General features: G+C 47.8%; 1 protein-coding gene across 2 annotated transcripts; it reads left to right on the top strand.

Annotated features, from left to right (window-relative positions):
• Positions 1-389: 389 nt before the first annotated feature.
• Positions 390-23474, top strand: ERO1A (endoplasmic reticulum oxidoreductase 1 alpha). Of its 2 annotated transcripts, XM_056345635.1 has the most exons (16): positions 390-683; positions 9015-9134; positions 10707-10790; positions 12716-12754; positions 13235-13308; positions 13401-13474; positions 13964-14084; positions 14813-14850; positions 16062-16070; positions 17018-17044; positions 17215-17307; positions 19200-19446; positions 20204-20273; positions 20671-20757; positions 21296-21429; positions 23047-23474. In XM_056345635.1, exons 1-16 carry the CDS (start codon positions 576-578, stop codon positions 23105-23107), a joined length of 1386 nt encoding a protein of 461 aa, XP_056201610.1. In that variant the 5' UTR covers positions 390-575; the 3' UTR covers positions 23108-23474. The 2 variants fall into 2 exon arrangements, with proteins under 2 accessions (XP_056201610.1, XP_056201611.1); XM_056345636.1 differs by lacking the exon at positions 16062-16070.
• Positions 23475-24635: the final 1161 nt, after the last annotated feature.

Genomic DNA, 24635 nt, shown 5'->3' with positions numbered 1-24635 from the left:
GGCTGTTCCCTCTGGCGCTGCGCTGCCCGCCCGCTCTCGGAGACCGGCAGCGTGCCCTCACGGGCACCGCCCCACCGCGGGGCCAGCTGCCGCCCCTCGCCCCGCGCGGGCCGGGGAGTTCCCAGGCACTGCCCGGAGCCGGTGGTCCTGGGCCACAGGTCTCCCCCGGGACGCCGGGCCGATTGCTGGGCTGGCACGGCAGGCAGACCCGGGACAGCGCCCACACCGCAGTGCCCGGCCGCTGCCGAGGGCCCCGGGTCAGCAGCACCTTTGCGGGCGTGGGCTCTGACCGCGGGCTGGCTTTCGCCCACCTCCCGGCAGGGCCACCCTGTCCCGGCACAAGTGAGTCACCGCGGGCGAGAAGTTGGGCAGCCTTCCCGGGCCGCCTCCCCGCTGCCCGGTGAGGGCCCGGACGCCCTTCCGCTGCCGGCAGCCCCGCGGGCCGGGCCTGGCCGGGCCGGGCCCTGCTGCGTGCGGCGCTGCGCGTAGCCGGCGGCGGCCGCGCCCCCGGCGAGGGGCGGTGCGGTGCGGTGCGCGGCTTCTTCAGCCGGCAGCGGCGGCGCCGGCGTGGCGAGATGGCGGCGGGCAGCGGGGTGCTGCGGGTGCTGGGGCTCGCTGCTCTGCTACTGCCGGTGGTGCCTTGCGGGCCGCCTGGAGCGGCGGAGCGACGCTGCTTCTGCCAGGTGGGCTCTGCAGGGGAACGGGGCAGGCGGCGGCGCTCTGCGTGGGGCTGGGGCTCCTGCCCTCGGGGCGGGCGGCCCTTCCGTGGGCACCGCTGGGCTCAGGTGCCTCGGCTCCTCTTCGAGCATCGGGAAACCTGCTGGGAGGTGTCTAGAGCAAAGGGACGCGGGGGGTGACTTCTGCCGACTGAGCAGCCCCGTGCCCTCTTCCTTGCCTTCTTAACTGTATTCTCTCCCTGCCCCTAGCAGGAAAGGTGAGTGTTTCAGCTGGGGATGCAGGTCTTCCTAAACCACCCAGGTGCCTCTTGTCAGCTGTGTCAGGAATGTGTGTTACTCCAATGCCTGGGAGCTACCTCATCCCTCCTCCTGCAGGTCTGCCTTTGCTGCTCCTCCCGACTGCTCTCCAGGAGAGTGTGATTGCAGCAGGTGCCTGCTACCCTACCCTACCCTACCATGCCCAGGGGTGAGCTGGGCTGCCCTGCTTGTTAAAGCTCTTCCAGGATTAATTCCCCTTGTGCCAGGCATGATACTGTCTGGCCTGGTGCACTTGGTGCACTTTCTGTTGATGTACAGCGATGAAGGGAACTTGGTACAGTCAACCAAGAGGTGAGACCAAGGAGCTGGATTTTGGGGGAACAGTCGCTATGCAGATTCCTTTTGACTTAACTTTGAATATCTGAGATCAAGGAGCAGTGATGATACAATGCACATAGTGAACTTCTTGAAAGGAAGCTACTGTAAAGCCTATTCTTGCTGTATTAACATTATAGTGCTTAAATGTGAGTGAGAAATTGAGAGTGGAGAAAGAAAACAAATGCAGTTCTGTGCTTGGCGTTGACTTTATGCTCTGGATGAGTCTTGACACTTCAGTATTGTGTGGAAATGGTAAATACAAGGTATGCTGGTAAAGAATTGCAAAATGTGTGTCAGTTCTGCATCTCTATAGGGGTTTTGCACGTACGCTTCCTCTGTAGTTGAAGTTTGTCTCCTAAGGATTGAAATCTGAGTCAAGAGTGTGGTATGGGGTAAGAAGCCCAAACCACTAAATGAGTTGGTATAGTAGTGGCTCGCAGGCTTTTTTCCTTGGGTAGGAGGAACTGGCGTACTTTTTACACTGTTTGTTGCAATGCACTTCTTGTTTATGGAGTAGCATATGCTTTGGTTTAGTTTTCAATATAAGTGTTCAGGTTCAAGATTTTTTTTCCAGACTTTATTGCCTTTGGGAAAGTGTGTTATGTAGGGTGGCATTTCTCAGCCTTACTAACCACTTAACCTTATAAAAACCACCTCCGGTAATGAGGGCCGCCTCATCTTTTTGTAAAAAAAAAATAATCTGATCATCTTGTGCAGAACTGGTCTAGTGGTTTTTATTTACCACCAAATAAAGTATAGGGCAAGCCTTAAATGATATGTTTTACCTCCCCTTACATACTTGAAGGCCTGGGTATAGCTTTTGGGTTCCTCCTGTGAACCATCTCTTGCTGTCTTATGAGCTTGTCAGATTAAGAAACCTTGTTGTAGGGTGAATGGAAGAGCTTTGACTTGTGTATCAGCCTGCACTGGGACAGCTGACAAGGGCTGCTTTTGAGACTGCTTGCTCTAGCAATATTTCAAATGCTGACTTAAGTGAGCCGTAATTCTGGAATGGGTGTTGCAGTCTTATCTGTTTGTACTGCTAAGAGCAATGCCTCACCTGCTTTTTTTTACTGTTATTTTAGCTCCTCAATTGCTTGGAGAGGTTGCTAACCAGTCCTGAAACTTTCATTAGAAACATCCATCTGTTACTAAAAATGCTGAAGTTTCACATACTCTTTCTGCTTTCCAATCTGTCTCATTAGTGCTGAATAACATTTCGATATCGGAGTTCCCTCGAACTTTACAGAGAGCTCATCCCCCACCCAGATATTCCTGTTTGTATTAATGCTTTAGTCAGCCATGAATCAGTTCTATGTGTTCCTATTAATTATTGCTCATTTGTTGTTTACAGAGTGATGTAGTTGCATTAAGGATGTGCTGCAGGTGTTTGGCAGACTGGGATTTTGATGAAGTTTCCGGCCTGGCAGAGGGCTGGTTTCCTTCGGGGGTGTTTCTGTGGCCAGTATGCCATCATTAGGGGTGAGTCTGGGCACTGAGAGGTACCTTGTTGTTACCTGAACACACTTTCAAGCCACTCTTGCGTTCTTGTTAAATTGATGTTCACCCAACAGCCTCCAGGGCAGGAATTCATACCTAGCACAGTTCCTAATCTCTCTGGGGTGGCTCGAAAGGTACTTTCTAAGTGCAGAGCAGCTGCAGATCCTTCTTTGCTAGCAGATGCTTGGACGTGCCATCTGACAGCACTTCCCCTCTGTGGTTTAACCCCATCCTGAGGCTCTCACACAAGATTTGCTTCTTGGTGAGCTCCAGCAGCCACAGTCCTTGTTTTCTGGGTGAAGGATGGGGGAGAAAGCACCTGGGCTGGCATATACTGCTTCAGGTCAGGTGCTGCGCGTGACTGTCCTCTCCTGGCTGCCAGCTCCTTGCTTAAAGTGTGCTGACAAGGATGGAAGGGAGAACTAGCTGGAGCAAGTGCTACAAGCAGAGCCACAAGTCACTTGTGTGGGGCGACTGCAAGGAAGTTTCTTCTGGGCTAGTAGGGAAAGCATCTGCTTGTCATCAGCCTGGGACTGGTGTGGCCTGTCTAGAAAAGCAGGCAGCTGCCAGTGAAGTTGGTACAGGCTAAAAGCAACTCCTTGGCCACTGTAGCATTTCACCTTGAGCTTGAGTTGGAACTACCAAAGAAATACAGAAGGGTGCAAGGTCCCACATTACCACAAGAGAGGGGATCCTTCTGCTCTATGTGGCAGTGGTAAGGCTGCACCTGAGGTGCTGGGTTCAGTTCTGGGCTCCTTGGTACAAGAGAGACATAGACATGCTGGAGCCAGTCACGTGAAGGGACACAAGGGTGATGAAGGGACTGGAACATCTCTCCTATGAGGAAAGGCTGAGAGAGCAGGGACTGTTTAGCCTAGAAGAAAGATGGCTCAGGGGGATCTTATGAATGTATGTAAATACCTAAAGGAGGGGGCAAAAAAGGAGCCAGGTTCTGAAAAAAGCCTGATGCCTAGTGACAGGACAAAGGACAACGGGCACAAACTGAAACACAGGAGGGTCCATCTGAACATCAGATAATACTAGTTTACTGTGAGGGTGACCAAGCACTGGCAGAGGTCACACAGGGCGGTTGTGGAGTTTCCCTCCTTGAGGTTATTCAGAAACCATCTAAACATGATCCTGGGCAACCAGCTCTAGGTGGCCCTGCTTGAGCAGGGGGATTGGACAAGATCACTTCTAGAGGTTCCCTCCAGCCTCAGCCGTCCTGTATTCCCTTCCCTGTGCCCTATTTTAGCTGCAAGTGGGAAATGCAGAAAAGTTTGCTGCCTTTCTTGCCCAGCCGCACAGTAGACGGTGGTGTATGGGTCTGGGATGGAACATGTAGCAAGAGAAGAAAGCCCTAAATCCACTGCCCAGGGGACATTTCAGTGACACTGAGGAAAGCAGAAAGAGTTGGGGAGAGACAGACCAGCAGTGCAGGGAAGAGCAGACTACGGGAGCCTGGGAGGGTGGTAAAGGAAGATGAAGCAAAGGCCAGTCCCAAGGATTACGCAGTCCACGTGTGGTGGTGTTTCAACCTGTGTTATGCATATGAGGTGGGTACGTCAGTGTGTCAGTGTTAAGGGATTGAGAGCGGCTGTTGTGGAGGGCCAGCCAAATGCCTTCCTCAGTGCTTACTCAGCAGCCAGTGTCACTTGTGTCATTCCTGTCCCACCAGCAGCTCCATTGCATCTCTATCTGCTGGGCAAACCCAGCCCTGCCTGTCAGTCTCATGCTGGGTGGAGTGAAACCCATTGCTGCCGCTGCTCAGCTTGGTGATTCACAGATGCCAGCAAGCACATGGCACATGTTTGGGGCTGGATCAATTTCTGTTTAATCTTAAACAACTGTTCTAATTATTACAGGCTGAGGATGTAGATAAATACTTTAGGGAGGTGGAGGGAAAGTGTTTTAAGGCACCACCCATTGCAGGGCATGTTTGACACATGCTGTGGCTCAACTGCTCTGACAGCAGGAATTGAAATACAAAAAAAGTGAGTCTGGCTGCATACAGGGCTGAAATAAACTGGTTCTGGGGTAGCAGGCTGTCACAGAGCAAGAGGGAAATTGGGATGAAGACCATGGCCTGCTAAGTGGTCTGATACTGCCTGCTGCCCTATGTCTTAAAGCGGGTCAGTGCTGTTTGGTGGTAGCATCACTGGGGCTTTCATCTTGGTCTCTGAGGAGACTTGGCTCTTGATGCTATCTTCTGTACCCCTTCAGCTGTGAACTTTGGTAGGCTGGGCACATACAGGCAGTATCACCATGCCTGGCTGAGCTTTTTTCTCGGCAGCCTGGTGGCTTAGGAGGCAGAGCAAGAAGGTAAGCAGGCCAGTGATACCTGATTAGCTGTGTGCAGGCTAGGGAAATTGCCTGTTTCTGCACAGCCTGACTGAAATCCTTGGAGGAAGAAGTTTTCTCTCTGATTTGGGCAGAGCTCATGTTTTCCCCAGCATTTCCCCTCTGTGCTGCCCTCGTAGGCATGTTCTTGGTGGCATTGTGGCTAATCTTCCTACCAGTGCTTTTCTAAACTGAGCAGTGGATGTTAGGAGATCTCCAAAGTATGACCCCCATCTACTCCTGAGTTGTGGGAGCATCTGCAGTGCTTCACTCTGGGTTATTTTCAGGATGATGTTTTGTCAGGTTGGTTCTGGCTTGAATTGGTCTCTAGATATAGCAAAGACAGGCCTGGTGCAAATGGTGTGACCTGTTTCAGTTGAGGGCTTACTGTGTGCTCCAGTGTTACCTCTTACAGGGGTGTCATTCCCTTGGTGTGACATGTTTGTCTAGTGTGGATACAGAGAGCAGCTGAAGATTATTCACAGATCTTTTTGTAGGCCACTTATAGAATGGGTCTAAAAGCTGCCTGCCTCAAATGATGGCAAGTTTCCAGGAAATAAAAAATGTGGTTAGTGGAGGTTTTTTTTGTTGTTGTGATCTGTTTGGGTTTTTTTCCCCCTTCCTAATTTTGAAACAGCTTTAAATTGGGTAACTGGATTAGCAAATTGTTGCTGGTTTTTTTACAGGGGTGATTCAGGCTAGTGGAAAGCTTAATTACTATGCTGTTAACCTTCATTGCCATGCAATATGCATGACAGAATGCAGTACATGTGTGAGGGTGATGCGGTGGGCTTCAATGTGAACACTAGAAATAGAAGTGAGCCTCCAAATCATGGTGCCTTAACAAGAATGATTTGCTCAAGTGGAGTAGGGCATTCTGGCATGCTCTGATTGATTTCCCTTCACTCCCTCTCAAATCAGTGTGGCTAAGCCCAAAATATCAAAGCCCTTTTGAAAAAAAGCTGTTTCCAAAGTGCTGATTTGGGCTGTAGAGTAGTCTGGGGGCTAGCACCAGGATTCCTTTCACCTCTGTCCAGGGTGGCAGGAAGAAACTTGCCCTTGCCTTTAAGGTGCTCTGTGCTTAATCCAGGCTATTTCCCCACCACCACCCCCTCCCCATTTCAGACTATGTGCTCTGAGGGCAAGTGCTCCATTTCTGCCCTCCTTGCAAGAAGGAGGGTAGGGAGCTTCATTTCCACAGTAGTAATTATAATGCTTTTATGTAAGTCGATGTGTAGCTCTTGTTGAATTATCTGAGGGCTCTCCGGAAATGCGTCAAGGCAGGTGGCTCATGTTTCTCACGTGGTGCTGTTTTTCTCTCTGTACACAATATATTTTGCTCTAATTGTGAAGGCTGGAGTAGCACCTCTGCTTTGGATTCAGCGAAGCTTTTTCTTGAGGCTTGCAGTATTTTACTCCCTTTCCTGGGTCTGATTGCAGAGATGCCTGTGGCTTTGGTCATCTGCTGCTTTTTCTGCAAGGAGGGTGATACCTGCTTCTGTTTGCTGTCCCACAGCGTTCAGCAACCCTTAGGCTGGTTGAGTGCTTTAAAAGTAGGAAAAGGGGGAGCCCCTTAAATACAATTCAGCACCTTCTTAGGTCTTGTACATCCCCTACCTGCTTGTTTGTTCCTGGCCTCCCCTGGGGAGTTGCCACTCAGCAGTGTGCTCTGTTACACTTCACAGGATCTGCCTGTGCCGGTCTTTCCAGGCTTATTCTGCTTGTCTCTGCTTCCAGCTTTCCTGTGCACAGAGAGAAGGCAGAGATTGCACGTAACCCCCTAGAACAGTGTAGTGGGGAGGACATCGCTTCTGTGCTGTCTGCTACCAGGGCTTTGTAGGCTTTCTGGGACAGAAGTGGCAAGAGACTTTCTTATCAAAAGCTGTGGCAAACATCCCATTCTTTGCTTTATAAATCAGCAATATCAACTTAGAACAACCCTCTCATCTTAAACCCCTGAATTTATACCGGGGAATGACAGCTTGCCATGTGTTGCTATATCAACATCCAGAAAAAATCCTTGGTGTGGTGTTGAGAGTGAATGAGTATTAAGACTTGATTTTTGTCGGGGTGATGGGATAAGATCCACCCCAAGGTACTGAGGAAGCTGGTGGGAGTGTTCGCCAAGCTGGTCTCCATCATTTATACAGTTCCTGCCTAACCAGGGAGCTCCCAGTTGACTGGAGGTTAGCCAATGTGATGCCCATCTACAGGCAGGGGCAGAAGGAGGATCCAGGGAACTACAGGCCTGTCAGCCAGACCTCAGTGCTGAGGAAGGTTATGGAGCTGACCATCCTGAGTGCCATCACGTGGGATGTACAGGACAGCCAGAGGCGATCAGGTGCCATCAGCATGAGTTTGTGAAAGACCCATCCTGCTTGACTGCCCTGATCTCCTTCTATGGCAGGGTGACCCTCTTAGTGGGTGAGGGAAAGGCTGTGGATATTGTCTACCTGGATTTTAGTAAAGCCTTTAACACCATTTCCCACAGCGTTCTGGAGAAACTGGCTGCTCATGGCTTGGACAGGTGTACTGTTCCCTGGGTAAAAAACTGGCTTAACTTATTGTGCTCTACAGCTTCCTGAAAGGAGGTTGTAGTGAAGGTGGGGGGCAGTCTCTTCTCCCAGGTAACAAGTGATAGAACAAGAAGAAATGACCTCAACTTGCACATGGGGAGGTTTAGACTGGATATTGGGGAAAAGTAGTCTTCACCAAAAGGGTTGTCAATCACTGGCACAGGCTGCCCAGGGAAGTGGTGGAGTCACCATCCCTGGAAATATTCAAAAGCTGTGTAGACATGGCGCTTGGGGACAGGGTTTAGTGGTGGGCTTGGCAGTGCTGGGTTAACAGTTGGATCTGATGATCTTAAGGGTCTCTTCCAACCTAAACAATTCTATCATTCTATAATGTCCCTGAGCACTCATCAGACATGCAGGGGAAGCAAAACTACTTCTGTGTTGGCAACTCTGTCATCCAGACAGTAATCTATGTGTCAGAAAGCCATGGCTGCATTTGTACTACTTTTTTTTTTTTTAATAAAAAACTTTTTTCTCCAGGGTTTGCACAGTTTGAGTTGTTCAGGATGATGCAAGAAGCATTGGCTTTCTACATCAGATTTAGAACAAATTGCTAAATGGCTCTGAGGCAAGGAGAGAGACTGTTGCAGTTGTGATTCTGATTGTATCAAAAAAATGGCTTCAGCGAAGTTGATTAACTACAAGGACTTTCTTTGAGTGCTGTAATCTTTGGTGGCATTGTTGTTGCCGAACTGGTCCCTTATGCAAATGCCAGCTTTCACCTGTATGCCATCCTGCAGCCCTGACATCCTGAGGCTAGTCTCAAACAGGAACCTGAGCTGGGCATAGAGGTGGCTCACAGCTGTTACAGCAGCCCATATCCAGCTTCTTGCTGGATGTGGCCCTGGAAACATCTGTGATCTCTGCAACGGTGTCTGGTATGTGGACAAGGGCTGTGTGACTTTTGTGTATGTGTGTGACAGTCTAGTTGAATGTGCCTGTCATATCTGCTTTTTAGAGATGGAAGCGTCCATCTGATGCCTATTACTCTGACATCGGTGAATTCTGATATATCAATGTGTGTTAAAGTGTTCCCAAACAAAACTGCCTGTCCCCAAGCAACAAGTAGAAGACCCATCCTAAAGGGTGCATCAAAAGTTCTCTGACAATTTAGCAGTCTGGTTTGATGTTGCTTAATTCAGGTTACACTTACCTAGTTGACTCACTGGTAAAAGGAAAGAAAATTGGGTTTTTTGGGTTTTTTTTTCATTGTCTGCAGTGTTAAAAAGTACTGGTGAAGTTGTTAGTGTTCAGTATGTTTTGTTTTTTTTTTTTAATCCAACAGGTTACTGGTCATTTAGATGACTGCACCTGTGATGTGGAAACCATTGATGCCTTCAACAACTACAAGCTTTTTCCTAGACTGAATGAACTTCTGGAAAGTGACTATTTTAGATACTATAAGGTAATTTTCTCATGCAAGAATTTTTTTTTTTTTTTTTTAGATCTCCCTTGAAATTATTGCTGATCTCTTTAAAATTAGTTACCTGCATTTTAATCCTGATCTGTTAAGAATGCAGTCAGTAAGTGGGACTCTTCTATTATCAGGAGAATCTTGATTATAAGATGCATACAGTTTTAAAGATACTTTTTTTAAATGCATTTTTCCTTCTTAAGCAGTAGAAAAATGAAGTAACTTCTTTTGTTGAGCTGTGGCTCAAAACTGTTGATGACCAGAGAGCTGCATTGCATAATGAGGGTATTCATAGTGTGTCCCCATTGATGTGGAAAACCTGGTTTAGTCACCAGACCTGCAGGTGAATGGAGGGTTGTTACTGCCAGACCTTCATCACTGGATGGATTCTGCTCCCATTCGGTGAGACTGCATGTATATGACTACTGTGGGACTTGTCTGAGTGTGCTTGGGTCGTGGAGCAGTATTTTACCTGTTGCATACAGATACTTAACAGTGATTGTTGCCTGATTGTTTCCACAGACCCAAAAAAAAAAAAAAAGAGTATTTACTCTTCTGTAAGAACAGTTCTAAAAGTTCCCAACTTCACTGCACTGCAAACCAGAACAGGTGCATAGATAAAATCACTGCTTTTTCCCTGCTCCCCCTCTTTATCAAACCAACATCATCTTGTTAACTGTTAATTGTTTGGAAGAACAATACTTGATGCCAGCTCACAGAAAAGAAAGAGTAGGATTTGTCAAAGAAGTTAATGTCCTTTCCCCTCCCAGTGTTGGGATTTGTAACGCAAATACTAAGGTTGGTCTGAATGAAGCATGAATGGAGATGTCCATGTGTGAAAGCACCGGAAGAAACAGCAAAGCAAGGATTAAAAGAATCACCTGTACTGATAACAAGGGCATGAGCAATAGCAATCAATCTAGTAAACACAAAGGAATTAATTGTTCCCGTCAAGCCCAGAAGTCTTGCACGCTAACAAGTCCATAACACAGGTGACTTGACAGCAGAAGGCCTGCACCCTGGCTGCAGGGGGGTGGCAGCAAGGCTTCAGCACATCCTTCTGTTCCTCTAACAGAGAGGCAGGCTGTAGTCCTAAGCTGCCCCAAACAAGGAAACAAAATCAATGGGGAGCAAACTTCCACCGAAGATTCATGGAGAATGAAGTGAGCAGTATTCCAAGGCCAAAGGTTGTCCCATAGTAGCTGTTGGCTCCTGAAGGGTACAAACCACCTGGCCAAAACCCAGTTTGTCACTGCTCAACGGGAGTCTTGGGATGTGATTAAGAATTGGTGGCTTGTGTCCTGTCTTCTGTGTTACCACAAGCAGTCCTGGCCAGGCCGTCCGGGTGCCCACATCTCATATGAGACAGAGTTGATCATACTCATTCACTTAAGATAAATAACACCATCTGTTTCCACTCTGACTGCACTTGACCTTGCACTAAGGTCTGTTGTCTGAAACCTTGTGCTAAGGCGCTGAAGATGTGTGTCAGTAAACTGGGGTGTGGAAGATTGGCTTAGTTGCATGGAGGAAATGTCTAACAGGCTAATATGTTACCTGTAGGTAAACCTAAAGAAACCTTGTCCTTTTTGGAATGAGAACAGTCACTGTGGAATACGAGACTGTGCCGTAAAGCCCTGCCCATCTGTAAGTACCAAACCTATTCCGTTACAGCTCTTCTGTATTTGGCTTTTGCAGACCAAGAGGAAGAAGCCAGCAAATGACGTACTCTTAGCATTATTGTAGCTATAGCAGAACTGTAGCTGTGATGGAGCTTTCATAGGTGCAGTAATACTGGTATCCATGAGAAAGGCCAAAATACTAAATTATGGAAGTTTAAAGAAAGGCTAGGCTTTTAATAGCTGACCCTCTGTGAATGGCCAAAAACTTGTCTGATCCCTCTTTTATTTTTGATGTTAGTGAGATGTTTTTTGGGTAAATCCACTGTTGTTACAAGAAGTGCCTCTTGTGTTAATTGCCAGGATATTTGCCCTGTTGATGCATGAGCTACACTGTAATTTGCGGCTTTGGCCGACGAATATGACTAGGCCCTTTCCAGCCCTCTCTCTCTCTTGATGTGAAATGGCTCTTTGAGTCCTCTGTTTCCCGGTACAAAAGCAAATGCTCTTATCCCTGTATCCTGGACAAAAAAGTTTTGTTATCTGAGCTAAAAGAAACCATCTTGACTGCAGGTGTCAGCCTGAAAAGAAGGGAATGAGAAAGTGAATCAGAACTTGGTTACTGGGTTGATAGAGGTGGAGAAAGTGCCACCCAGCCTGGCTTTGTGGGTTGTCAGCCAGCAACAAACAGCCTGTCTTACCCTCTCACTTCTCTCTCAAGCAGTTTGTGTGCTAATGGCACGCAGGGGTACGCCATGCCGGCAGTGCCGTGAGTGCTCTCAAGGGAAGAGGCCTCCTCACCCTACTTGCATGTGTGTTTCTAACTCACTGGTTTATATTTCTGTCTGATTGAAAGTATGGTGCAGTGAAGCAGATGTCTGCCCCCGTCACCTGGCAGCTCTGTGGTAACCTGGTACAAGGTAGCTGTTGGCTGAAAAGAACCTGTCTAAGTTGACGTGACACCCTGAAGGAATCTGGTACAGGTGTGTGTGCGAGCATCACCTGTCACAGAAATTTGGATATGTATGTTAAGTTCATCTGTCTTCTCAGCAGCTACCCTACCCCTCAAATGAGTGTTCTTTGCTTCCCTAGTCTTCAAAAAGCACCTATTATGGACCCAAAATGGAATGATGATTTTTTTTCTTAATAATCCTACATTTTGTTTAAATACTTCTTTTTTTCCTTAAAAAGGATGGTTTTGCTAATGATTATGACCAGTGTGACAGAGTAATATTACAGTTATGTTAGTTTTAGCTAGACGTTCTTATTTTAAGAACTGACTGTCACTGCTGGTTTTAGGTATTTTTATTTGGGTCCGTTTCACTCCGAAAGTGACAAAAATTACTCTTATTCATTGCTTATTTTTTCACTTCCTGTGCTATTTGGCATCATAGTATTTGCTCCTGCAGTGGAGGAAATGGAAGTTGAGGAGAATTTAGGGCCTGATTCTTGTGCATACTGCTCAGGTTGTGTGGGGCTGGCAGGCCTGACATTGTGATGGAATGTTAAAAGGGAGGTTTTTGGATGACGTGTAAAAGGGGTGGTCGATGCAATATCTGAGGAGGCGCCTGGGCTCTGGCCAGGAACGCCAACATCACCAGGAGACAGGATGTCAGACATCAGCTGGTCAGAGGCAACTCCAGCTCCTCTGAAGTTTATGTTGGCTTCCTCAACCTGGTGCTTGGGTAAGCAAAATATAACCTGACGTAGCATCTGTGGAAGGCTGCTGACCTTTTGAGGAGTCTTGCGAAAAATCAAAATAAAATGCCAAGACTATTGCTTAACCTTAGTCTGTGGAGGAGCCAGAACGTGGGATCTGTTGTAAGCTGAGCTGAGTGCTTTGATTACCTTCTAACTTCTAGAAACTGTGGTAACCTTCCTAATCTTTCTCAAAGATTAGGCTGAAAGCCTCATCAGCCCTACATGTAGCACATGCTCAATTTTGTCTTTCAGGACGAAGTCCCTGATGGCATCAGGTCTGGAAGTTACAAGGTAGGTGTGTCTGTGTGCGCAAAATGATGCAGCCTATAGGACCGGCTTTGTGTCACGGCAGCTGATAAAAGCTGCCTTGATCAGATGGGCAGGATTTGTGTCAGGATGTACTTTGTGGCTAAATTTTTACCCTCTTCAAGTGTTTGGCATGCTATAGAGCCTTTGAGGTGGCTGTCCTGAAGTCAGGTATTCCCCTCCACTAACACAGAGCAGTTCAGCAGACTTCTCCGAGAGCAGGTATTGTCAGGCACAAAACGCTACTACGGCAGTACCAGAGGCCGCTGTGTGTCCCAGCAACAGCTACTGCAATTGCATGAACCTCTGGATATCTGCAGACATCCTGTGGAAATACAGGGTGGGATGAATCATAAAAGTGTTTCTGATGCTTAACCTGGTTAGTGCATTAAAGGCAGAACTATAACAGCAGAAAAACTGTTTTTTAATGCTCCTCTCTCCCCACCCCTTTGCTTTTCAACCCAGTATTCTGAAGGAGCCAATAACCTTGAAGAATGTGAGGAAGCCAAGAGACTTGGAGCTGTTGATGGCTCTTTGAGGTTTGACTTCTTTTTCCACAATCCTTACTTGTCTTGAAGGAAACCTAGCCATCAGCGCTCTTTCTGATAGTCTCTTTCCACTTTCTTTGCAGTGAGGAAACCCAGCAAGCTGTGCTCCAGTGGACACTGCACGATGACTCTTCAGACAGCTTCTGTGAAGCTGATGGTATGGGGACCTGTTAGATCTGACAAGTCTTGTAATGGGATTTTTAAGCACCTCTGCAGAACTTTCAGGCCAATGTGTAATATTTCAGCAAACCTGGAGCATATATAGCATTTTGTCTCTTTTTTTTTTTTTTTCTGCCCTGCTCTCAGTAATCTGAAAATAATATGATGCAAATGTTTCTGACAGCTTTGTTGCTCGTCAGGGTCTTGCTGTGTTCAGCAAGTTAGCAGCTTGGGTGGAGCATGCTCAGAGCTTGCTTTGCCATCAGTGGCCTTGCACTCCGATAGCTCTGAAGGCTGGGGAGCTTTGCTCTGCCACAATGGGTTGATGTGTAGCAAATATTACACACCTGCCTCTCTGGAGAGGGATGAACTGGTCTCTGCTGGCAAGACTGTTCAGTATGCAAAGGGGTGGCTGGGTCAGCCTTGGAGAAGATGTCATTTTCCTTCAGCATTTCTTTTGTCACTGACCCAGTGCTCTGCTTCACAGACATCTATTCTCCTGATGCGGAGTATGTGGATTTACTCCTGAATCCTGAACGCTATACTGGCTACAAAGGACCGGATGCCTGGAAAATTTGGAACAGTATTTATGAAGAAAACTGCTTCAAGTAGGTGTTTTGGGAGACAGGTTCCACAAGCCTGCAGGCCCTGATTTTTTGTAGAGGGGCTGCGTGAGCTTTAGCTGATCCACTAATCCTCATTGTCCTGCTTTTGCTGCAACACTCCTGCAGTGTGGGCTGTCAGAGGAGGGGACAAGCCGTGTGGCTGCCCCGTGAGCCTGCTTGGCTGTTCTTTGTACCGTGGCTCACCGATGCAAGCCCTGCAGTGTGGTGAGACAACAGAGGCTGCACATATCTTGTGTGATGCTGTCCTGGACACACAGTCCCATCCTCCCTGGCCGTTGCACGGGTGAGGTGAGCTCTCTTCCCCGGCTGCATGCTGTGGGTACTTCTGGGGCTGGTGCAGCGGTGGGCATTGGTCTGTAGTCCTGCCTGCTGTGGTCTCTCTAGGGACTTCCTCCCCGTTTGTACTAACGTATCACGTTGCACCAAGGCCACGGAATGATGTCCACTAGCACCTCCGTAGACACTTGAGTTTTCCTAGCTGTTTTTTTCTAAAGAAAGAAAAAGAACCCCCTCCTAAAACCAGAGAAAGCCACGTTTTGCTCTATCCTTTTCCTGTCTGAGCAAAGCCAAAGCACAGAAGGTGTTCTTAGATCTCCTTAGGCTATTTCATTGCAGAGAAGTAACTACTTGTGTGGCACTGGTTTTGCACAGCAAGGAGACAGTAACTTATTTACATATGTTATTTAAATTATTGTTTTATTTCCTTTTAGGCCTCAGAATGTAAAAAGACCTTTGGCACCTGGTAGAGGTGAGTCATTTATTTATCTCACTAAGTCATGTAGTTGTGTACTGATCCTAGGTTCAGGAACAGTAAATGCTCTCTGAGCTACTTCTACTGAATAAGTAGTACATTATAGCTCTTGATCAAGTGTAGAATTTTATGGCTAATGCAAGGGCACCTGGAAGGGTGGCTTTCTAGCATCCATCAGAGAAAGAAAGTCTGATTCTCCGCTCCTAGAAGAAATGCGAGCTTTGGAGGGACTGGGAGCAGGACTGAGCCCTGAGTTCCTCCTGGGTCCCTGGTTTCTGTACTTGGCAGTGCCAACCTGACTGTGATGGTCTGAAATGAGAAACCAGCTGGGATCCTCTCTGGAAACCATCCCGTAAGAGCAACTCTGTCCCAGAGGCTAAGGCTAGATGGTGTACATGAAAGCAGGGAAGGGTTTTGGAAGCGTAAGAGCTTCTTGCCCAAGGCTGCTAAGAGCCCCCATGTCTCCTGGTGCCCCATCCTCCCCAGCATCTAGAACATCATCAGCCTCACTCCCCATCTGTTTGGCCTGAACACTGCTCCAGCAGTACCCTCTGGGGTGATCTTTTTTCCCCAAAACTGTGTAGGTGCTTTCCCCCCTCCCTTGACCCTTGTGCAAAGGAGTGGCACTTCAGCAGCAGCACTGAAGGAAATGTACAATGTCCTTTAAAATATCAGTGCTTCCCTTGACCACCTCGATTGTTTAGGGCGAGAGCTGAATGAAATGGCACAGGTACATTGAGGGGAGAGGGAAGGACTGCTGTTTTGCAGATGAGGAAGCAGGAGGACATGAAATTGAAGGATCTGACCTGATACCTGCCAGAGTTGTTGCAAGTGACTAATAAACCGCAGGAAGCAGGGATGGGGTCTTTGAGTATCTTACAGGAGATCTCTGGTAGAGGTAGATATTTATGTCCCTTGTTTTCTGGTCTTTGCTTCAGCTGTGTGGTGGTTTTACTTCTGTTGCAAATATTGATCTTTCCTGTGTTGGTCAGGTTATTCAGTAGCATTGCTCATCTGATATGTTCGCTGCTACAGTTTGAGATGATGTATTCAGAACACTTCTAAACCTCCCTGGAGAGGCTCATTCTCTTGTCAGAGCAGATTAACAGAGCAATCTTAATGCTTGTGCTTTGGAGTTTAATTTTGGTCATGTGTAACTTTTGTCTCCTCTTTTCTCTCCCTCCACCATTTGTGCTTTTTTTCATCAGATGATGGAGGTGAGTGGCACTCTGTTTTTACTGATAACTGAAACAAAGTGGTGTCTTTATCATGCTGTCATGAGCTGTACTGTTAGATAATGCACCTGGTTAGCAAAATCATTATATGGACAAATAGGAAGTTGTCTGAAAGTTCTGCTGTGTTCAGGACCCTGTGGGGAGAGCCCTTTGAGCTCCCAGTACCTGAGGCCAGCCCATCCTTGTGTGGAGGCCCAGCAGTTTTTTGAGAGTACAAGTCCTGTTTGAAGGTAGTCACTGAACTTCAGGAACAGGACTTGCATTGTGGTTTTCTTTTTTTTAGTGCTTGTTATTGCTGAGAAAGCAGCACTCGGGTTGGAGCTTTGAAAAGACTCATAGTCCCAACAGCCTCTGACAGCTGGTAGGAGCTGGATGCCCAACTCCCTTAGGCCCTGCAGGGCTCATTTCTGGGAAGGGCTATGCCATGCAGCTTCTCACCCTCTGCAGCACTGGGCTTGTGTATATGCCATGTCATTCTGTCTCCAAATTATCTTCAAGTCATTTTATGTTCTCCAGATTCCTTTCAAGCATGTAGCAGGGGTAGTGTGAAACACCATCTTGTGTGATTGCACACACTTGGTTGCACTGTGTGGGTTGTTTGGTTTATAAAAATACCCCTTTCCCCACCCTGGCCAGAAGAGAAATGCAATCAGTGATCCTTGTTTCCCCCGCGCTTCTTGTCAGCCCTCACCGAGATGGGTGGGAAAGACCATGTGCTATGTTTAGCTACTGCCACGCTGTGTTATAGAAGAATCGGGCAGAAGGGTGGGGAGGAAAACTATGGTCACACTCTTCTGATGTTCCTTTCCCCCCTCCTGCAAACTGGAGTGGGCAGAGGCCTTCTGGAGGCTGGCATCAGAGGTGGTTTCAGGGCATCAGGCCTGGGCAGTACTCTCGAACTGATGTGTTTGTTTTCCTTTTGTTTCCAGGGCATATGTTTTACAAGTGGCTGAAAGGTAAGCCTTCTTCCAAACTTGGTTCCTCTTCCTTGGAGGAACCCAAAATGGCCAGGGAGCGGGTGGGAGTTACTAGCCACACTCAAGTGGGATTAGATTTCTGTCTGACAGCCAGGAGGAGAAAATTCAGCGTATGCTTTTAGTATCTTAAAATGCCCATTTCTTTTCAGGTGTCTGTGTAGAGAAACGAGCTTTCTACAAACTCATTTCTGGTCTCCATGCAAGTATCAACATCCATTTGAGTGCCAGGTACCTTTTACAAGGTAAATGCTACTTCCTGCCTTAGCTCTCCTGTGTCAGTCCTAAATTGACGCTTCTGTGGCTCTGCTAAATGCTAGCTGGAGCCTGTTCCAGCAGGGCTCAGCCTTCTTCTGCGCTCTTCCCTTCCCTCCCTCAGCACACAGGTTGTGTAACAGAATTAGAAATGCAGTTACCATATGCCTTCAGGTCTGACAATGGCTGGACTGTGCTCTGTACCAAGACTTCCAGCACGTATTCCTTCTGCTCTTCCTCCAAGGTTATTTTGGAGTGGGTTTCTGACTGCATATCAAGGCTGTTCCTTCCTAGCCTGTCTTTATGGCAGTCAGTTTAGCAGTAATCTCACCTAGACTGTGAAAGGAAATGCGTGACTGGGCTTTCCAAAGACCCTCAATCCATTTCCATGTGCTGTTTCCGTTTCCTTTGCTTGCCTTTGTCCATAAGTAGCTATCTGAAGAATCCAAATTTCAGCCCTGGGGCTGAAAATTGAGGGCAACGTCTGTCTCACGTGGCCAGAGGCTGTGGCATGCCACTCTGGCAGCGTGGGGTGCATATTCTCACTGACTTCCTGAAGGATTTAGCCATGGTAGTTTAGAGTGGCACCTGCAGACCAAGCCTACCACCTTTATTATGCTAAAGCTTACAAAACTCAAGTACAGATTTAGAGATAGCTGTTGGAATTTGGATAAATAATGCAGATTTACCTAAGTAATTATACTTAAGTCTCTACAGCCCACATAGGCCTCTCCTTGATGTGAGTGAGACTGTTAGAGTTGGGGGATAGAATAACAAGAGAAAAATTAAAGGCAAGAGGTGAGTTGGGACTACAGAGAGGATTAGGAAAATAAGGTGGGCTACAGAGAGCCAAGTAAGTGTCTTTGGCGTGCATAGAAAGGGATAGCTTCTGTTATGAAAGGCTACAGAAGGTGATCTCTGTGCTGAGAAGGTGTTCCTTGGCTCAGCTTGATCCATGCAGGGATTTCTATCTGCAGGTGCCGTGGTTCTCTTGTAGAGAGCCGACCTCAGATCAGAGTTGAGAAGGAGTCCTTTCCTGCTGGGCTGGTGATCCACTGGTGAATTAGAAGATAAATCTTCTCCCTTTTTTTAATTTTTTATTTTTGTATGTCAGCTTGCTGTATTATATCTTCCACTACCTACTTTCTATAGTCATAAAATACTACGTGATAGGATGAGCAAACAGAAATATTCTTTGTGAAACCTGCGGGCTTGATAATGGAAAATAGGGGCCAGTCTCCTCTGGTCCTTGGCTGCTTTTGTTCTTGCCTTTCCATAACGGAAGGAATTCTATGAAGATGTCCCTGTTCAGTAGGAAGCCTCCCAACCCCTGACCCCACGCTGCTTCCCAGTGCAGTGGGATCAGGAGGCCTGCACTGTCTGCCTCTGCAGATGCTCAGACCAAAGCAGAGACCCTCTTCCAAGTTCTGCAGTTAAGCCAGTGGCTTTTGTGGGTAGGAGTGAAGGGACTCCTCACTTGCAGACAAATGCTGAGCTATCACCAGCTTACGTAGAACTGCTGGTCAGAAACAATCACTTTGCCTGCTGAGAAACTCTTCAACTGAGTCTCAACTCTTCAACTCAAACTATGTTTAAAATGGGCAGCCTCAATTTTTAGCTCTTGCCTCTAAGCCTGGGTCATGTTTTAAACCAACTGACAAAGGTCTGCAGGAGTTCTGCATTCCTTGGAATTTGAGTTTGGTTAAAAGCGTTGCCCCTTGACTCTTGAACAATTTGTGGTCGGTGAAAGGGCTGGGACTGTTGTAAAGCTTGGCTCTGCCTGATCAGAGTTACATTTCACTGTTCAGCTTGCGACGGTGGGAGGAGTTGAACCACAACTATACCCACCTGCCTCACTCTTGGGTTTCTTTTGCTCTCTCAGAAACGTGGTCAGAGAAGAAATGGGGCCCCAATGTTACAGAGTTCCAGCAGAGATTTGATGAAGTCATCACCAGAGGGGAAGGTCCCAGAAGACTCAAGAACCTGTATTTTCTCTACCTGATAGAGCTGCGGGCCCTATCTAAAGTGCTGCCGTTCTTCGAGCGCCCAGGTTTCCAGCTGTACACAGGGAACAGAAGTCATGATGCAGAAGTGAAAAACTTACTGCTGGAAATTCTCCATCTGGCCAAGTAATTACATTCGGTACCTGGGGAGGATGGCTCTTTCAACCCTGGCATCTCTCAGTGTGCTTAACCTTTCGCTTAAAGCGCCTAGAAAGGCAGGTTCTGGGTTCTTTCTTGTGGTGGGATAGCATGATGTGTGCAGTAGCATAGTATTGCTGGGAGTACGTTGGTATCTGTGTTCAAATTGCAAAATAGAGTAATTAGGCCCACAGTTTAATAGTCTAGGCTGCCTCTTTGATTTAGCAGAATTGAAGTTAATAACTGCTTACGTGTCAGCCCTGAAATGGGCTACTTGTTTGACTCATCTGTGGAATACCAGCCCTGGCTTTGTGTTTTTGACTAGAGAAAAAATTCTAAACATGTTGGTAACAGAAGTTTGGGCTATTGGACAGAATTTGGACTAAGAAGAATCAAAGATAGCGGAACCAGAAGGAAACGGGTATCTCCTAATGTGATCAATGCTTGAACTGATCTTGTCGCACTCCTGTGCCTTCAGTGCTTACATCTGTTAGAAAACAGACTACGATTGCTTATAAACCATAGAGTGATTGCTGAAAATGTCTCCAAGGTGAGATGCAAGCTAAAACTGAGAGCCTTCAAGAGATGTAAGAAACAAGCAGCTTGCACTTAAAATGCATCTAGAGATGCCCAGTGTCTAACACCTATCAGTTTCATTTGCACACCTGACCAGGTACTTCTGTGGAGCTGGACTTCAGCCATACAAACAAACAGTGGAGAGCTAAAACTCTTCGTTTTATTTCAGGTCTTTCCCACTGCATTTCGATGAAAACTCATTCTTTGCGGGGAATAAAAGGGAAGCTGCTAAACTAAAGGTAATTTGCCACCCTGCCCTTTGGGACTCTTGCTATCTAAAGCATGTTTTCTGGTGTGTCTGGGATACTACTAGATCTGAAAGGGACCCCAGTACGCTCAAGGCACTGGGTCAGGTATTTCCGATACAAAAGAAAGCAAAAAAGTGAAAGTGAAAAAAGAAAGCAAAGCTTTCTGAATGGTTTGGGCAGGTGTGGGTAACTACAGACAGTTGAGTGTGCCTTAAGGCAAGTGATGAATTGCTGCTGAGGACCCCACTTCAGGAGGCATCTCCCTCACTCAGTCCTGCTGAATTTAGCTTGAAGTCCAGGATTAATGCATTGTTGGGTTTGGATTAATACATGGAAGAACTCCTAATTAGTGTGTAACCACGATCAACTTGAATGTCTCTTCCCCTAGGAGGAATTCAGGCTACACTTTAAGAATATTTCTAAGATAATGGACTGTGTTGGCTGTTTCAAATGTCGCCTGTGGGGGAAGTTGCAGGTAAGCTTTGTCAGCAGCTGGAGACATGTCTGGATGCACCTCATCTGATGGGTCTCTGGCACTTAGATGTGGTTCTTAGATACCAGTCAGCTCCTAGGTACAGATCAGGGCTCTCGAGCTGGTACCTAGCTCAGGCAGGAGGAAGCCTGCATCCCTTTCCAGTGGAAAAATGGATTAAGCTGCTCCCTGAGAGAGGGGAGGGGGTGCAGAGCCTCTGGCAAGTGAGGCAGAGGGTGCTGTAAATCTGGGAGTTCAGGGAGATGGGGAGATGGGCACTGGTGTTTACACATGGCCAAACCTAGCCAGAAAGCATCTGTGTGACAGCAGAGCTACCCAAGGAATACTAAATAAACAAATAAAACATCTTGGCTGTGTTCTGCTCCCTTCCCTGAGCTGTGTTAAGTCAAGTCCAGGTCCTGCTCTGTTAAGATGATGTTAACAGGGATCCTTGCAAAGATGGAGGGAAGTAAAGTTAAACTTGTGAGTCAGGCCCTGGATGTCTCCCCAGCTGTTAAATGATCTTGTTTGTTGCGCACAGACGCAGGGCTTGGGAACAGCGCTGAAGATCCTCTTTTCTGAAAACCTCATAGAAAAGATACCTGAAAGCGGCTCTTCCTATGGGTTCCAGCTGACCAGACAAGAAATCGTTGCCTTATTCAATGCCTTTGGAAGGTGAGTTTGAGACTTTTCTTTTTTTTTTTTTTCCTTCTCCCTCCCTCACCTCTTGCTTCTACATACTGCTGTATTACATCCTGTTTAAGTTTCAACAGATCTTACTGGCAATATTGGTGTTCACTCCCATTCTGGTCATATTATCTCACAAAGAAGCTCGCAAATATCAAATGATGATAATATGGCATGCAACAGTTGAAATAATTTAAAACAACTTCTTTATGTTTCTGTAAAGAATTCAAGGAAGCATTTGTATTTGGTGATTTTTAAGAAACTGTGAGTCTGTCCTTGGAGCACATGTTCCCCAGACAAAGGTTGCTGTTCTTGTTCTGTGCTCGCTTTAGAGCTCTCCTTCAAGCTGCTTGCTTCCACCAGTTCATTCCCAGATCTGTTTGTGGTGATTGCATTTAACAGGAATCCATCAGTCCAGCCCTTGCAGAGAGCTGGATGAGAAGGCTTTGGCAGAAGAGGGGGGCAATGAGGCCTTTAGAGGAGGGAACAGCAATAGCAAGACACTCTGGTTACGTGTTACCACTTCATGGTGGTGACGGATCAGAGTTTCTGGCAAACGGTTTTTACAAAGGATTCTCCCAGTGATGTTGCTGCTATGCTGAAGCTCAGGGGACCTGCTACGTCTCACTTCGGACCTACTGGTGTTGCCTTCTGCAGTGTGAATTGCCAGCAACAGGGAGACCCTTAATGTGCGTCAAATCTGCAACAGCCCAAAGCACCCTTCCCTGGGACTGTTGTGGTGCTCCCCTCCTGAGCGTGGCTGCTGCATTCCCCTCACGCCAGAGGAGCTGGGCTTCCTTCTGCCTTTCTCTTGCTGTGTCAACACAGCCTTTGGAAGCAGCGTGGAGACTTATGGACCCTCTGAAGGTCTGCTTTCAGAGGAAGCTGAGGGCTGGCAGGCAAAAAGCCTTTTTCTGTCTTCCCTTCCCACCTCTGCTGCCCAGCTGAAACTCTAACCTGGAAGCCCTCTGCTGTGTGAAAAGACAGGGGCCAGGCAGCTCTCTTTCAGGCTTCCACCTCATGTCCCGCCTACCTGGATTAAAAGAGCATTTTAAAGCAGACCTCCATCTTTTGCTCCTTCAAAAGCGATTTGGGTTATTCAAAACCTTCTTAAACCAGTAGCTTGTCCCAGCTGGGAAGAGCAGAGCTCTCTTTGTGGGAGAGGTACTCACAGGCCACATCCTCGGAGCCAAAGCTGGCATCCTTGCCAATGCTCTGGGGGTAAAATGCATTCAGCAAGAAAAACTAGGTAGGTGATTCAAAGGAGCCTTCAGCAGAAACCAGCTTATATCACAAGGAGACTGTGACCTGCCTGCGCAGCTCATAATATTAGTCTGTTTCTTGACCTCTAGTTAATGGGTTTGTCTGATCACTGCTGTGCTCACTGTAACATCCAGTTCCACTGTGTTTCTCCAGTGTTTGCTTTAAAAAATCTGTGAAATTAGCGAAGGGCCAGGTTATCGCCAGAACCTGATTTAGCTGATGTCTCTCTCCCCAGGAGCTGTTTGAAGCTTTACTCAATAGCACTTCTTTTCCCTTGAATTTTAAATAAAGCGTGATGTGTGTGTTACTCTAATGTTTCCCTTTTGCTTTGCTTGCACACAGGATTTCAACAAGCGTCAGAGAACTGGAAAACTTCAGGAACATCTTGCACAATATGCGGTGAATTCATTGCAGAAAGAGAGACTGAATGTTTTCTGGCTTGGCTGTTCTGGGTTCTCTAAAAATGGACAAACGCCACCTTCCATCTCTCTCCCAACCACTACACCCTGAACACCACTTGCTGGACCTCCTCTTCCTGGTTGTCTGCAAACTGCTGGTGACAAATATTTTTTACAAGGAAAGAAAAAGTTACTCTAAATACAGTCTCCACTTTAAAAAAAAAAAAAAAAAAAATATTTATATGGGGGAAGGTCATTCTGAGTAACTTTGGATATTGCTGTACTCTTCTGAGGGCTTAGACCCATCTCTTTGCCTTCAGGCGCTGGAGGTAGGGCAAGAACTATGACACACAATAAATTTGGGGAAAATTCCTTGTCTGCTCCATAATTCCAACTAGCCTCTTGCTTACAGTGTCTCTACACTAAGAAAAGAAGGAAAAAAAAAAACAAACCCAGCTGCCTGAGCTCTAGGGCTGTGGCTGTACCTGGGTGCCTTCCTCATCCTGGTGAACCACCCTTACGGCACCTGGCTGCTCCTGATGGTCTCTGCGGCCGCAGCCCCGCAGCACTGTGCTGCCTGCGGTTTGTAGGCTTCAGTCGTTGCTTCCCAGTTGAAGGCAGGGGGAGATGCCCCCTGCAGCAGGCCATGAGAGGAGCCCTGCTGGTTGCCATTTGGCCAGCCTTGTGCCTCTGCCTGGGCTAGAACCTTGGCGAAGCAATGGGGCTGGCATCCTGCACGCGGTGAGGCTGCTGAAAGGTGGTGCCGGGCTTTGGTCCCTTGTTGGAAGGAGAGGGGGGGTGTGCGATGAGGGGAAGGTGGACACAGGGGGAATGCAGCCATCTTCTGCCGGCTCTGCCACAGAGAGCCAGCCCTGCCCAGCGCCAGGACAAGGGGCAACGGGCACACGCTGCAACACGGGGAGTTCCACCTGAATGTGAGGAAAAACGTCTTTACCGTGAGGGTGCCGGAGCGCTGGGCCGGGCCGCCCAGAGAGGCGGTGGGGTCTCCTTCTCTGGAGACATCCAAACCCGCCTGGGCTGTGCAGCCCGCTCTAGGAGACCCTGCTTGAGCAGGGGGTTGGGCTGGGTGAGCTCCAGAGGTCTCTTCCAGCCCCACCAGGCTGGGGTCCCGTGTGGCACCAAACAGGGCTGAGTTATGAGCCCCACAAAGCTGCTCAGCTTCCAGCCGGCACCCAAAGGCACCTGCTCTCCTCAGAGGGCGAGAAGAGCCAGCGGCTGGCCGTGCCTCCGCACCCCACACCTGCCTGTGGGGCAGCATCCGCATTGCTCACAGCCTCTCCTGCAGCAAGCGCCGGGAGCCGTCATCCTGCCTGTCCCCCCCAGCCTGGGACAGCATGTTTGCCCTCTTTTGGGACCCGGCTGCCTGCTGCTGCTAGACAGCAGGGCTAAAAAAGGGAAAGGACGTAGCCGCTGTGGGGCTGCTGCTCCTCAGAGGCGGCGCGGAGCTGCTCGGTGGCTGAAGGGAAGTTGAATTTTGCCACTCCAAGGACAAGCAGCTGGGGAAGTAGGGCA

This window comes from Falco biarmicus, chromosome 7, assembly GCF_023638135.1.
Source record: "Falco biarmicus isolate bFalBia1 chromosome 7, bFalBia1.pri, whole genome shotgun sequence".
Lineage (NCBI taxonomy): Eukaryota > Metazoa > Chordata > Aves > Falconiformes > Falconidae > Falco > Falco biarmicus.
Note: the sequence above shows the minus strand (reverse complement) of the source record. Positions and strands in the feature narration are given on the sequence as shown.